The 13,530-nt window shown below is 37.4% G+C and overlaps 1 protein-coding gene across 9 annotated transcripts in view; it reads right to left on the reverse strand.

The window, feature by feature from the left end:
* The window catches only part of WDR49 (WD repeat domain 49), a 149,383-nt gene that overhangs the window by 119,767 nt on the left and 16,086 nt on the right, over positions 1-13,530 (reverse strand). For 4 of the 9 annotated variants that reach the window (XR_014824263.1, XM_021069758.2, XM_084990232.1 and 1 more), the window contains one exon: positions 2,087-2,527. The exons of 3 other annotated variants lie outside the window; for them this stretch is intronic. Coding sequence is in view for 3 of the 6 variants with exons in the window: in XM_021069758.2 (XP_020925417.2) it covers positions 2,087-2,527 (441 nt within the window). In the remaining 3 variants the exon portion in view is untranslated. The remainder of the gene's footprint in view (positions 1-2,086; positions 2,528-13,530) is intronic. 2 more of the 9 variants (XR_014824265.1, XM_084990229.1) reach the window with 1 other exon arrangement.

Consider the following 13,530-nt stretch of genomic DNA (forward strand, 5'->3'; position numbering starts at 1 on the left):
GTTATCTTAGAAAAAACTCTGAAGCTGACTTGTGTTAGTTCCATTCTCCAAAGATGGTACAATTTAGGGGATGTAATGATAACTCAGTGCATTAAAACAAATCAGATTAGTTCAAACCTACAAGTTTGCAGAGATAGTGACATCAGTAATGATAGTAGTACCCTTTTTTCATCTCTGGAGGATATTTGAAAAACTAGCTAATTATTTTTAATATTGGCACATAAAGAATTAGACATTTATCCTGCCTTTGCTATACAATTTGTGATACATGACAACTAAATAGACAATGAAAATTTCTTTTTAGAGAGGTATTCCTTCAGCTTAGAAAGAAAGAGGAAATGGGAGTTCCCATTGTGGCTCGGCAAGTTAAAAACCTGGCTAGTATCCATGAGGATGTGGGTTCAATCCCTGCCCTCACTCAGTGAGTCCAGGATCCAGCACTGCTACCAGATGTGGCATAGGTCACACATGTGGCTCAGATCTGGCGTTGCTGTGAGTGTGGAGTAGGCTGGCAGCTGCAGCTCGGATTCAACCCCTACCTTGAGAATTTCAGTTTGCCACAGGTGTGGCCCAAAAAAGAAAGAGGAAATGATGAAATCAGAATATCATTTTGCCGGAGTCCCCATTGTGGCACAGTGGAAACAAATCTGACTAGAATCCATGAGGATTCAGGCTCGATCCCTGGCCTCACTCGGTGGGTCAAGGATCCGGTGTTGTGGTGAGCTGTGGTGTAGATTGCAGACTCGGCTCGGATCCCAAATTGCCTTGGCTGCGGCATAAGCTGGCAGCTGCAGCTCTGATTCAAACCCTAACCTGGGAACTTCCATATGCCGGGGTGTGGCCCTAAAAAAAAAAAATATCATCTTGCAACCCCTAATAAGTTGATGGATGTAGGATCAGTAAGCAATAACTGTTAACATCCCAAGAACAGAAAGAACAAGGCATTTTGTGCCTCCTGACTGAGGAAGATCTATTCCAAAACAAACCAACCATCGAGGCTTTAGACCTGACTAACAATTTACTGGAAATACAAGGAGCATGTGGCCCTGTTAAACAACTCCCCATTAAATATAATCTGCTAAATCCACACTACCAGAAACTCTAAAGGACAGACAATTAGTTTCTTTAAAAAAAATATCAACAGCAACACCAACAACAAAAATACAAAAATAAAGACAAGACGGAGGAAAACATGTGGATCAAAAAAGATGTATCAACCATTCACATGTTTGGATCTTACTCAGATCTTGATTCAAACAGTCAAACAATTAACAAACTATTTAAAAAATCATAAAACTAGGAAAGATGTATATGACTAGGTATTTGATGATATTAAGGAATTATTGCTGCTGATATGGTATTATGGTTATGCTAAAAAGAGAGAATTTTAGAAATACTGACATATTTACTGATTAAAAGATTGGATGTTTTGAATTTCAACAGAGGGAAAATGTAGATGAAAAAAGATTGGCTGTGAATTGGAAATGGCTAAGGATGGACATTGGTTCTTAATGCTATTATCTGTATGTGTGTGCTTCAATTTTTTTCATGGTAAAATGTACCATCTGCTTAATGGAAAATGCTAAAGATATGATGTTTTAAGCTACCTTCTTCCCTCACAAACTTATTTTCCTTTCAGTATTTTCTCTCTCTCATAGGTATATTTATATGAGGATTGGAACTGAATGGGCCCTACCAATCAAAATTAAGAAAGAGACTAGTACAATGGTCAAATTCAGATAAGCAGCTTCCTGAAATTGCACTGCAGCTTCTCAGCTCTGCATATAGATCCATGACTCTGTTAAAAATTAGAGTTGTAAGGGACTTATCAGCTAATAATGCAACATAGCCTCATTTGGGATGGAACCAAGAATCTGAGTCACTATCAGCCTTGTCCCTTAAAGGAGAGTCTGTGAAATGGAATAACACACTTGGCTTTACCCACATTCCCTCCAGGCCAGATGAGAGGTACCAGAGCAATGCAGCGCTCTGTCACAGCTAGTGATATATTTGCTATTGATCGGGAGCCCTGTCCCATCATTTTTCCCTTTGACAAGCAATAAATTTATTTATAAAGACTTTCTACCTTGTTTACATTTTCCAGAGAAACCATACTTGTCACCCACAGGTGTTTAAGCCTGGTGGCATCAGAAGTGATGGGAAGTGTTTCTTGCAGCTTTAAATTCTCTCCCCAGATTCCTAATAAACCTTCCTTACTGATGGTCAGATAACGGCTTGAACTTTTTAGGAAAATTACTTTTTGAATGGTGTCCTTGTGCTTCACTGGGAGGAACTCCAGGTCTTTCCACTGGGGAACCACCATTGCCTTGGATTGTTCATCTTTCTCATAAAGTGTTAACAATATAAATGAAGTCAGCTTGTCCCAGTTAATGAAGCCATCTTGGGCCACATCCACTTTATCAAAGAGCTCTCCGTAGTCTTCCTTGGTGCCCCAACCAACAATCTCTGTCATCCTCTGCGTAAATTCTTCTCTGGACATACAGATGGTTTGACTTGGCTCTGAGGACTAGAAACAAGAATAAAAACCAGACAACAGTGAAAGCATCCTAAGTACCAGAGCACTGTGTTACCCCCAAAGGTGGGGCTAATCAGCGATTCCTCTAAGATGAAAAGAAAAATGCCTTCTACTTCATCACAGTGTTATACTTAAGTGAATTTGGGCTGCAGAGTAAATAATCGATAGGCCTACAAGCTGACATCCTCAATCGCAGATGTCCTTTTTAACCGGCAGAGGGAGGTAGGGCCGTCAGACTGATGCGGGGCTGTACAGCAAGGATTGCAGATGACCTCTAGAAGCTGGACAAAGCCAGGAAAGAGATAATCCCGTAGAGACTCCAGAAGACCATCCTAACAACACCTTGATTTTAGCCCTGTAACACCCATTTTGGAATTCTGAGCTGCAGAACTATAACATAACAAATTTCCGAGTTTTAAGCTATTAAGTTTGTCATGATTTGTTATAGCATCAATAGGAAATGGATACAGTGGTTTAGAGAAAATGGGTGAATCCTTGAAGCCAGTAATATCACATCACATGAAGTGTTCAACCAAGGGCAACAAGTCACTTCTATAAATACACCATTACAGAAACAATGAAACTTTATACTTTTTATATTGATTTTTGTTATTCATGGTCGTTATGTCTATAAAATCTCTACAAACAGTAAATTAGCAGATCCTGAACCATGGCTCCTATGAGAAACACAGGGTTAGGTTTCTGTGAGCCTCTGGTCACAATATTTTCATCAACTGGTCGATTCATAATTTTGTTTTATGTCTTTCCACTGAAAGACATTTTAAAATATATTGTTAATTAACACTGATTTCATGGTCAAGACTGAATGAAGCTTATCTAACACATGTATTTTCTCCATAGACACATCTCAGCCTTCTTATATTTTGAAACACTAGACAAAACTTTACACTACACTTTGTAACAGTGAAATCACCAAAAAAGAAGCACAAAATGCAAAAACTTGGCACTAAATAGAGCACAAATAGGACACTTGTCCACAGTATGACAGCTAGAATAAGAAGGCAGAGTGTCGCAGTGTTTGCCCTCAACATGGAACAGGCACACTGGAAGACTGCAATTTTTCACCACTCTGTACAAGTCCATGAATGACCATGAAGGTTCCCTGAGTATTGATTTTGGGGTTACAAATAAATGGGAGCAAGTAGGCAAATTCACAAATACAGAATCTGTGAATAATAAGAACCATCTGTATTTCAAATAGGTATATAGCTTCATACTAGTCAGCTGTTTGGTTTGCTGAGCTTCACCCTGAGGGAATCTACTTTCCTACTACCTCAGTGGCAGAGTCAGCATAGACAATATGCCCTGGAAGGCAGCGTATTGTGAGCAGTTCAAACAACTGTAGGTTTAATCCTGGTTCCACCAGAAATTGTGAACCAGTACTGGCAAGTTGCTTCACTGTTGAGGCTTAATTTTTTCCCATCTGTGAAGTGGACATAGCAAAATATCAGTCTCAAGAAATTTATTGTGAAGGTGAAATGATACACCCATAGATGCAAGAAAAAAAAATGACACAATTCAAAACACATTTATGATAAAAACTTTCAGTAAACCAAAAATGAAGGAAATTACCCCAACCTGATAAAGAGTATCTGCCAAAAACATACAGCTAGCAACATACTTACTGGTGAGAAAATTGTAGAATTCCTACTAAGATCAGCTATAAGACAAGGATGTCTTCCTCTCACCATTGCTTTTCAACATTATGTTGAAAGCTCTAATTAATGCAATTAAGACAAGAAAAGGAAGTAAAAGTATAAAGATTGGCAAGAAAAAAATAAAACTGTCTTTGTTCACAGATGACATGATCACCTATGGAGAAAATCTAAAGAATCAACAAAAAACCTCTGGAACTAATAAGTGATTATAGCAAGATTGTAGGATACAGCAATAATATATACAAGGCAATTGCTTTCTTATGAACCTGAAATGAACACATAGAATTTGATACTAAAACCACAATGTCATTTGACATGAGCATTCTCAAAAATGAAATGCATATAAATCTAACAAAATGTGTATAAAATGATATGAGGGAAACTACAAAACTTCTATCAACATGATCAAGAAGTGAATAATTGGAGAGATATTGCATGTTCATAGGTAGGAAGACAATATTGTCAATATCTAAGTTCTTCCCAATATAATCTATAGATTCCATGCAATTCCAATCAAAATCTCAAGGTAGATTTTGACAAGCTGGTAGATTTTGACAAGCTGATTCAAAGTTTGCCTGGAGAGACCAAAGACTGAGCTAACACAATCTTGAAGGACAAGAACAAAGCTGGAGGAATGACTCTACCCAACTTCAAGACGTATTTTAAAACAACAGTAACCAAGACAGTATGCTATTGGCATAAGAATATACAACTAGGGAGTTCCCCCCGTGGCACAGTGGGATAAGAATCCAATTGTGATGGCTCTGTTCACTGAGGAGGTGCGGGTTTGATCCCCCTGCCTGGCACTGTGGGTTAAAGGATCCAGGGTTCTCATAGTTTCGGCACAGGTATCAGCTGCAGGAACAAAAGAGGATGTACAGCTAGCTCAATAAAACAGAAGGGAATGCCCAGAAATAGGCCCATATAAATATAGTCAACTGATCTTTGACAAAGGACCTAAGGTAATACAATGGAAAAAAGATATTTTTTAAAAAATGGAGTTAACATAACTCAACATCCACATAGAGAAAAAAAAAAAAAACAAGAATCTAGAAACAGACCTGATACTGTTCACAAAGATTAACTCATAAAAAATTACAGACTAAAACATAAAACACAAAACTGTAAAACTCCTAGAAGATAACATAGAAGCAAACTAAATGACCTTGAGTTTGGTGATAACTTTTTAGAGGCAACACTAGTGACACAGTCCATGAAAGAAATAATTCATAATCTGGATTTCACTAAAATGTAGGAGTTCCTTGGAGTTCCCTTCATGGCGCAGTGGTTAACGAATCTGACTGGGAACCATGAGGTTGCGGGTTCGGTCCCTGGCCTTGCTCAGTGCGTTGGCGATCCAGCATTGCTGTAAGCTGTGGTGTGGGTTGCAGACACATCTTGGATCCCACGTTGCTCTGGCTCTGGCAACAGCTCCGATTAGCCCCCTTGCCTGGGAATCTCCATGTGCCGAGGGAGCAGCCCTAGAAAAGGCAAAAAAGAAAAAAAGAAAAAAAAAAAAAAAACATTAAAAAAAAAAAAAAAAAATGTAGGAGTTCCTGTCATGGCGCAGTGGAAATGAATCTGACTAGTAACCATGAGGTTTCAGGTGCAATCCCTGGACTTGCTCAGTAGGTTAAGGATCTGGCGTTGCCAAGAGCTGTGGTGTAGGTCAAAGTCTCGGCTCGGATCCTGCGTTGCTGTGGCTATGGCTCAGGCCAGCAGATGTAGCTCCAATTCTACCCCTAGCCTTGGAACCTCCATATGCTGAGGATGCAGCCCTAAAAAAGCAATCAATCAATCAATCAATAAAATGTAAAGCCTGCTCATGAAAAACAATGTCAAGAGAGTTAGAAGACAAACCATAGACTAGGGGGAGATATTTTCAAAAGACAAAATAATTCATCCAGCACATACAAAGAATTCTTAAAGGTCAACAATAAGAAAACAAACAATCCAATTAAAACTGGGCCAAAGACATTAATAGATAACTCTCCAAAGAAGATATACAGATGCCAAAAATGACACTCCATATCATATGTCATCAGGGAAATGGAAATTAAAACAACAAGATATCACTACGCATGAATTAGGCCCAAATCTGGAACACTGACAACAGCGTATGCTGGCAAGGCTGTGGAGCAACAGGAATTCATTGCCAGTAGGAATGTAAAATCATAGAACCACTTTGGAAGAGAGTGTAGCAGTTTCTTACAAAATTAAACATACTCTTACCATATGTAGATCCAGCATTCACACTCCTTAGCATTACTCAAAGGATTTAAAACTTAGATCCACGCAAAAGCCTGCACACTGATCTTTATAGTAGCTTTATTCATAACTGCCAATACCTGGAAGCAACCAAGATGTCCTTCATAGGCAAATGGATAAATAAACTACAGTACATCCACAGAATAGGATATTATTCAGTGCTAAAAATAAGTGAGCTATCAAGCCATGAAAAGATATGGAGGAAACTTAAATGCATGTGACTAACTGAAAGAAGCCGATCTGAAAAGTATACATGCTGTATGATTCCAAGTACATGACATTCTGGAAAAGGCAAAATTGAAAAGACAGATGATACAAAGATCCGCAGCTAAGGATTAGAGGAGTAAAGGGCAATTGATAGGCGAGCACATAGGATTTTTCAGGGCACTGGAACCACTCTATATGCTACCATAGAGATGGATACATGTCATCATATATTTGTCAACACCCATGGAATATACGACACCAAAGAGCGAACCCTTTGTGGACTTGAGGTGATTATAACGTCTTAAAGTACATTTGTGAATTGCAACAAATGTACTATTCTGGTGCGGGATGTGGATAATGGGGGAGGCTATGCATGTGTCAGCATAGGCGGAAATGAATAATCTTTTTACATTCCCCCTAATTTTGTTGTGACCCTAAAACTGCTCTAAAAAATATAAAGCTTTAATAAAAAAAGGTTAGCTGAGATATATGTGTAAGAACCAAGTAATCAATTGCTTAATAGAAGTTAGTCTAGGCTTTTAATTAAATTAACTTCTTGAGAAGTAATTGGTATCCAGCCCCTTAAACTACTCAGAGGTCCATCATTCTTATCACTGTTAAATTATTTTTAGTCTTAAAAAGTTTAGATAGTTTAAACAGAAATTTTTCAGTGACACGGATTTTAAGAATGGGGAAGGAAATCTGATCCTAAAACCACTCCATCTGTGCCAAAATTATAAACTATTTCTGAAAACTAAGTCAATGTTGATCTTTTAAATTATTGCATAATTGGAGTTACCATCGTGGCTCAGTGGTTAACGAATCTGACTATGAACCATGAGGTTTTGGGTTCCATCCCTGGCCTCACTCAGTAGGTTAAGGATCCAGTGTTGCCTTGAGCAGTGGTGTAGGTTGCAGATTCAGCTTAGATCTGGTGTTACTGTGGCCGTGGCATAGGCCGACAGCTACAACTCTGATTGGACCCCTAGCCTGGGAACCTCCATATGCCATGGGTGCAGCCCTAGAAAAAAGACAAAATGATAGAAAAAAATTAAAAATTAAGTATTACATAATGACATCTATCAACCTCTTAAATCTATGTTACTATCCCTTTAACAAAAACACTTTAAAGCCAAATCTTGAAGTTTTTTCTTCCTATGAGTTTGTAATTTTATTTTTATTTCTATGAACAGGAAACTGTTCTGACAGATAAATACCAAGAAAATTTCTGTTTTATATTCTAGAATATGGACTCACTAATAGACCATAAACAAAGAAGAACATAAATTTTCTCTACCCAAATAACACATACAATCAACTTCATAATTTTCTGCACACTGATAATGCCAATATGCACCGGGGGATGGTCTAAGAAAAACTTCTGATTTATAAATGTTACAGACAAAAGCAGTTGTATGACATACTTGACAATTTTATTAATGACTGTTCACTCACTAGCTTTTCTTGCTTTCAGTTTGAAAATAAAACCACTGTTTTGCCATAGCTTTGGTTATAAGTTAGAAATTTGCCTTTACTAAAAAAAAAAAAAAACCTAATTTGTTCAAGAAGCATTATGCTTTGATCAGTGCATGGTTTCTGTTTATTCATTCTATTCCATGTCAACTTTAATAAATTAGTAAAACATACAATTAAAGTACATGAACTTTGATTCAGGCTTAAAATCATAAAGGCATTAACTTTTCCCACACAATTTGAATTATCATTTTATCCGTGGCTCCCACTTACATCCTAGGATAGAATTGACTCATTCATTCTATTATATCATCTGTATCACAAGTTGTGGAAGGGAGATTGTGTGGATGCACAGTTGGAGGTTAAAGCTTCAGCTTCAGTTATTGAATCTCTAAATAGGGATAATAATAACTAACTTTGAGGGCTGTTATCAGAATGAGGTGATAATTAAACGTGTTTAAGCCACATGAGGTCATTTAATGTGAGTATAGCACGTTTATAAACATTAATTCACAGCTAAAGTGGTTAAAGAATAAGATAACTAGGAATTCCCTGATGGTGCAGCAAGCTAAGGATCTGGCATTGTCACTGCTGTGGCTCAGGTTTGACCCCTGGGCTGGAATTTCCACATACCATAGGCATGACCAAAAAGCAAAACCAAAGAAAAAGAATAAGAGGACTATAAATGAAATTCCTTGGTGGCCTAGGAGGTTAAAGATCTGGCACTGTCACTGCTGTGGTTTGGGTCACTGCTGTGGTGTGGGTTCAGCCCCTGGGCCAAGAACTTCCACATGCTTTGCATGTGACCAAAAAGAAAAAAAACAAACAAACAAACAAAAAAAAACTATACATTGAGTCATCATGCCAGCAAGAACTCTCCTCCGAGGATTTAGCTAAATGCAATTGGGTGTGTGTGTCTGTCTGTGTGTGTATGTGTGTGTATGTGTCTGTGTGTGCGTGTCTGTGTATGTCTGTGTAAGGCTTTGGAGGTGTACATAATCATCAATTTTAGTAAATTGATCGTACATATCAGGGTGCCTAGTTGCTAACTAGATGATTCTAAAAGTGATCTTGGTTGGTCAGAAGACTATGTCCACCACCAAGCTTATCCAAAGCTCTTGGTTTCTTTTTTTTTCTTTGCTTTTAGGGCTATTTAGGGCTGCACCCCAAGGCATATGGAAGTTCCCATGCTAGGGGTTGAATTGGAGCTCTAGCCGCTGGCTTATGCCACACCACAGGAACACCAGATCCGAGCTCCATTTGCAACCTACACCACAGCTCATGGCAACACCGGATCCTTAACCCACTGAGCGAGGCCAAGGATCGAACCTGTCCTCATGGATACTAGTTGGGTTGGTTAACCTCTGAGCCACAATGGGAACTCCTGAAGCTCATAGTTTCTATGGCCATTGCCATCACAGGAGCAGAGGATAGCTTTTACCTTAATATGAACAGTATACACTGTTTCAGCTGCTCTTCCTCAGATACACAAATATAAAACTGTCCTAGGCAAGTCCAGTGAAAGTAAAGTTCTGGGTACAGGTAAAGTAAAGTTTACCTGTACCCAGAAACCAAACTATTTTACACATACAAGACCAACATTTCCTCATCATCGTAATTTTATCATCTATCTTGTCTTGAACTATTTGTGCTGTTACTCTATGAATTTTGGGTGAGCTAGAAGTTTCTTTCCCAGACTTCCTGGCAGAAGATAACCTCACAGAAAGAAAAAAAAATCCTTCATTCTAAAAGTGGGTTTGCATATTCCATGATTTAGTTGTTACAAACTCTCAATCTATATTAGCTTCAGTGCTAAGTGGCAAAATAATTTATCTAAAGCCATCTTCAGAGAGATACATATATACACACACATATACATCTATGTTTATATTTACGTATGCATGTATACACAGATGTATTTATTTAAATGAGCCTCTGGGTTTTATTCCTGAATTTTCTACATAATATCTGTGTGACCGTTGGCTAGTCATAACCTTCCCAGGGTGTATATGAGGGTTCAATAAGATAATCTGTATATAAGGCCATCTTTGCATTTTTATTCAGACAGTATTTATATTTTTGAAAACATATCCACATCAAGTTAAACTCACAAGCATATATTTAGCATAGCTAGGGAAATATTAGAGTTTAGTAAATTGGATTTCATTATAAAACATAGAGTATAAAGAAATTAATTCTCAGTGCCTTCAATTGAAAATTTAATTAGTATGGCTTTCACAAAACTTTCCTCCCATAGACTATATTTGTTCCAATTTTAATGTAGGTTTTCCGAATACAACTACCAAATGGTGTTTTAAAGTTCACTCGTATTAGTCATGATTCTCTTTCTGGTCTTTTGGGGGTAAAATTAGTTCCCCTGCCATCTATTAGAATTCGTCTTCTGAAAAAAATGAAGAGTGTATGATCCATTAGAAAACATATTCTCATTCAGCCCTTCATAAGATAATGTTAATAAATTTATTTTGCTATGTCTATGTAACTATTGAGTAAGAAAATAACCAGCTATTGCCTCCAATTGTTCTTGCAAGAAAGCTAATATTCTCAGAATGTCTGGTTGATTATCTCAGCAAGCACAACTTTAGACCTTTAGAAAATCTTCCTGTCTTCCTGAATCCCTTTCAAAGAATATTCTAAAAATCATTTCCTTTTGCCTAGAAAGTATTTTCTGCAGCTATAGTCAGTTTTCATGAGCTCTTTTTTAAAAAAAAAACCAAAGGCATGAACTCCGTAAAAAGTCTCTTCAGCTTTTGAGCTTAGTTAAGATTTGGATTTCACTGTAACTTCTATAAAAATTGAGCACTAAGCCTAAGGGCAAACTTCCAAAAATACACCATTTTTAAGAAACTTGACAGCCCTTTCTCAATAACATATACATTATATTATATATGTTGGTTTTGATCATTTTAATAGACACATAATATTCTATAGGGTAGACATACAATTTATAATCCCCATTATTAAAAACTTCAATTGTCCCCAATGCTTTGCCATTTCATATAAACAACTCTCCAACAAAATTTCTACACATACATCTTTGCTTATTTGTCCAATTATTTCCTGAAGGAAATTCCCTAGAGGCAGAATTGCTGAGTCATAGAATTAGTACATCCTTAAAAGTTTTTGATATACCTTGCCAAATCTTCCCCCAAAAGACTGAACAAATTTACATTTCCACTAACAGAGTATAAGACTGCTTATACCCTATACCCTCATCAAGCTGGGGTAGTCTCATTCTCAAGTCATCAACTGACTTCTAAAAAATAGTCCTAGCATGGCTGAGCATTTACATACTAACTTGGCAAAACAGAGGAAGCACTCCTAAAGCAGACACTTAAATTCTTTCAACTCAACTTTTAGAAATGTTGTTTATGTTTATTTTTTCACTCAACTTTTTCCTACCATAGGAAAGAAAATTTTTCTTCTTTTTCCCTTTTCTATAAACATGGACTTGCCCAAGACAAGAATACAAGTCCTACTTTAAAACCATAGGGATAGCCCAATCCAATTTGGTCAGAAACCTGGGTATTTTCGCTTTTCTCAACGTTGATAGCGGGTTAAAATGTCACTGACCCAAGTTTCACTACCCTTATCCATTGTTGAATACATTTTTTCAGATTCTGAAAATTAATGTCAAATAATGAGTTGTAAGCCACTTAGAGGAATAATTCCATTCATCCATCCATTGATCTATTTATTAATAAATATATATTGAACATGTACACCAGACAAGGTAGCAGGAGGTAGATTTATTTATTCATTCATTCATCACATACTTAGTAAGTGCCTGCTCCACGCCAAACCCTATTCTAAGCACTCAGCACCACCTCTGAGTAAGATGGTAGCGGTTTCTGATCTTGGAATCCTCATACTGCAGTGAGAAGCCCAGGTGTGCTGATCACAATGAATGACACATGCTTCTAGGTCACCAAAAGTAAAAAGATCACAAAAATCACACTAATTATTGGTTTTCCTGATTTCCAAGTGAACTTAGAATTTAAATATGTCAAAAACATTCAATGAACTGAAATATTCAGTTGCATGGACCAGGAATTTTTCTGTAGTCTGAAAGTGTGTCTTTTTCTTCAGATGATTAGAATTCTGCAATGCTTCTTTTTCTCTACATAAAAATATCTTTTCTATTAGGATCTCAGAATCTTATTTTCCCTGGAACCTGCTAGTTTTATTAAGCACTTCACCAAAAATAGTATTTCTTCTACTATATGGCATGATTTGGGGGTAATGTTCCATGACAGCCAAATGAAGATACACCATCTAAAGTCACCCTTCCCCCATCTCTATAATTAAATTTAAAATTAACATGCTGCTTCCTCATGCTTCATTCTGTTGCACTTGCCTCAATTTCCCTTGGTTACACAGTGCATTGGTTATGAATATGTATTAGAGCTTGCTGTCAAACCTCATGAACTGTTCTGGAGCAGATTAGATATGTTATTTCAAAACAGATGCATCAGTTTATATCATCCCCTGCAATTTTCACCTACCAATGAACATTCATGAGAGATCAAACAACAGAACAGAACAGACCAGTCTGCCAGTCAAGGTTCATCTTGCTCTTTTTTCTTGCTTCAATGTATTTCAGTTGGTTTTAATTTTCACTTACACTATGGTATCAATGATTCAGGAGCTCACCAATCTAAGTGGAGTTAATTTTTTGTGACTAACAAAAGCACAGGGCTTGAAATTCCTGTACTGAATTTAGGGTTTGGAACTAAACTCTCCTGAAAAAAAAATCTCACAGATTTCCTATAAAACTGGTAAATTAGAAATGAATTGTAGCTGCAGGATTAAAAAAAAAAATCAATAAATCTATCTTTTTGCTTCCCCCACCCCCAGGCATATGGAAGTTCCCAGGCTAAGGGTAGAATTGGAACTGTAGCTGCCAGCCTACACCACAGCCACAGCACCACAGGATCCAAGCAGCATCTGTGACCTACACCACACTTCATGGCACTGCTGGATCCTCAACCCACTGAGTAAGGCCAGGGATTGAACCCGCATCCTCATGGATACTAATCAGATTTGTTTCCACTGCGTCACAATAGCAACTCCTCAATAAATCCACCTATATCTTTTAAATAAAGATCATAATCCCTGAGAAGCTAAACTGTCTATATCACTTCTCTCTAAGTCTATAGAATTCTTCAGTTCTCTGCTAGGGACATAAATGATATTTAGTAGTATCACTGGTTTTGCCTAAGCTTAGAAACTTGGTGGCAGGGGGATGTGTGCCTGACCAGTGGAATAATATAGCCAGGAGACAAATGAGCTTCATTGATCTTCATTGGGAAGTATCTGTATAATAGGATAAACATATTATATTTTTTA

The sequence above is a fragment of the Sus scrofa genome, chromosome 13 (assembly GCF_054392235.1).
Source record: "Sus scrofa isolate SSC_HxYL_T2T_F1_AM1 chromosome 13, Sscrofa_HxYL_maternal_Yorkshire_Landrace_v2.0, whole genome shotgun sequence".
Lineage (NCBI taxonomy): Eukaryota > Metazoa > Chordata > Mammalia > Artiodactyla > Suidae > Sus > Sus scrofa.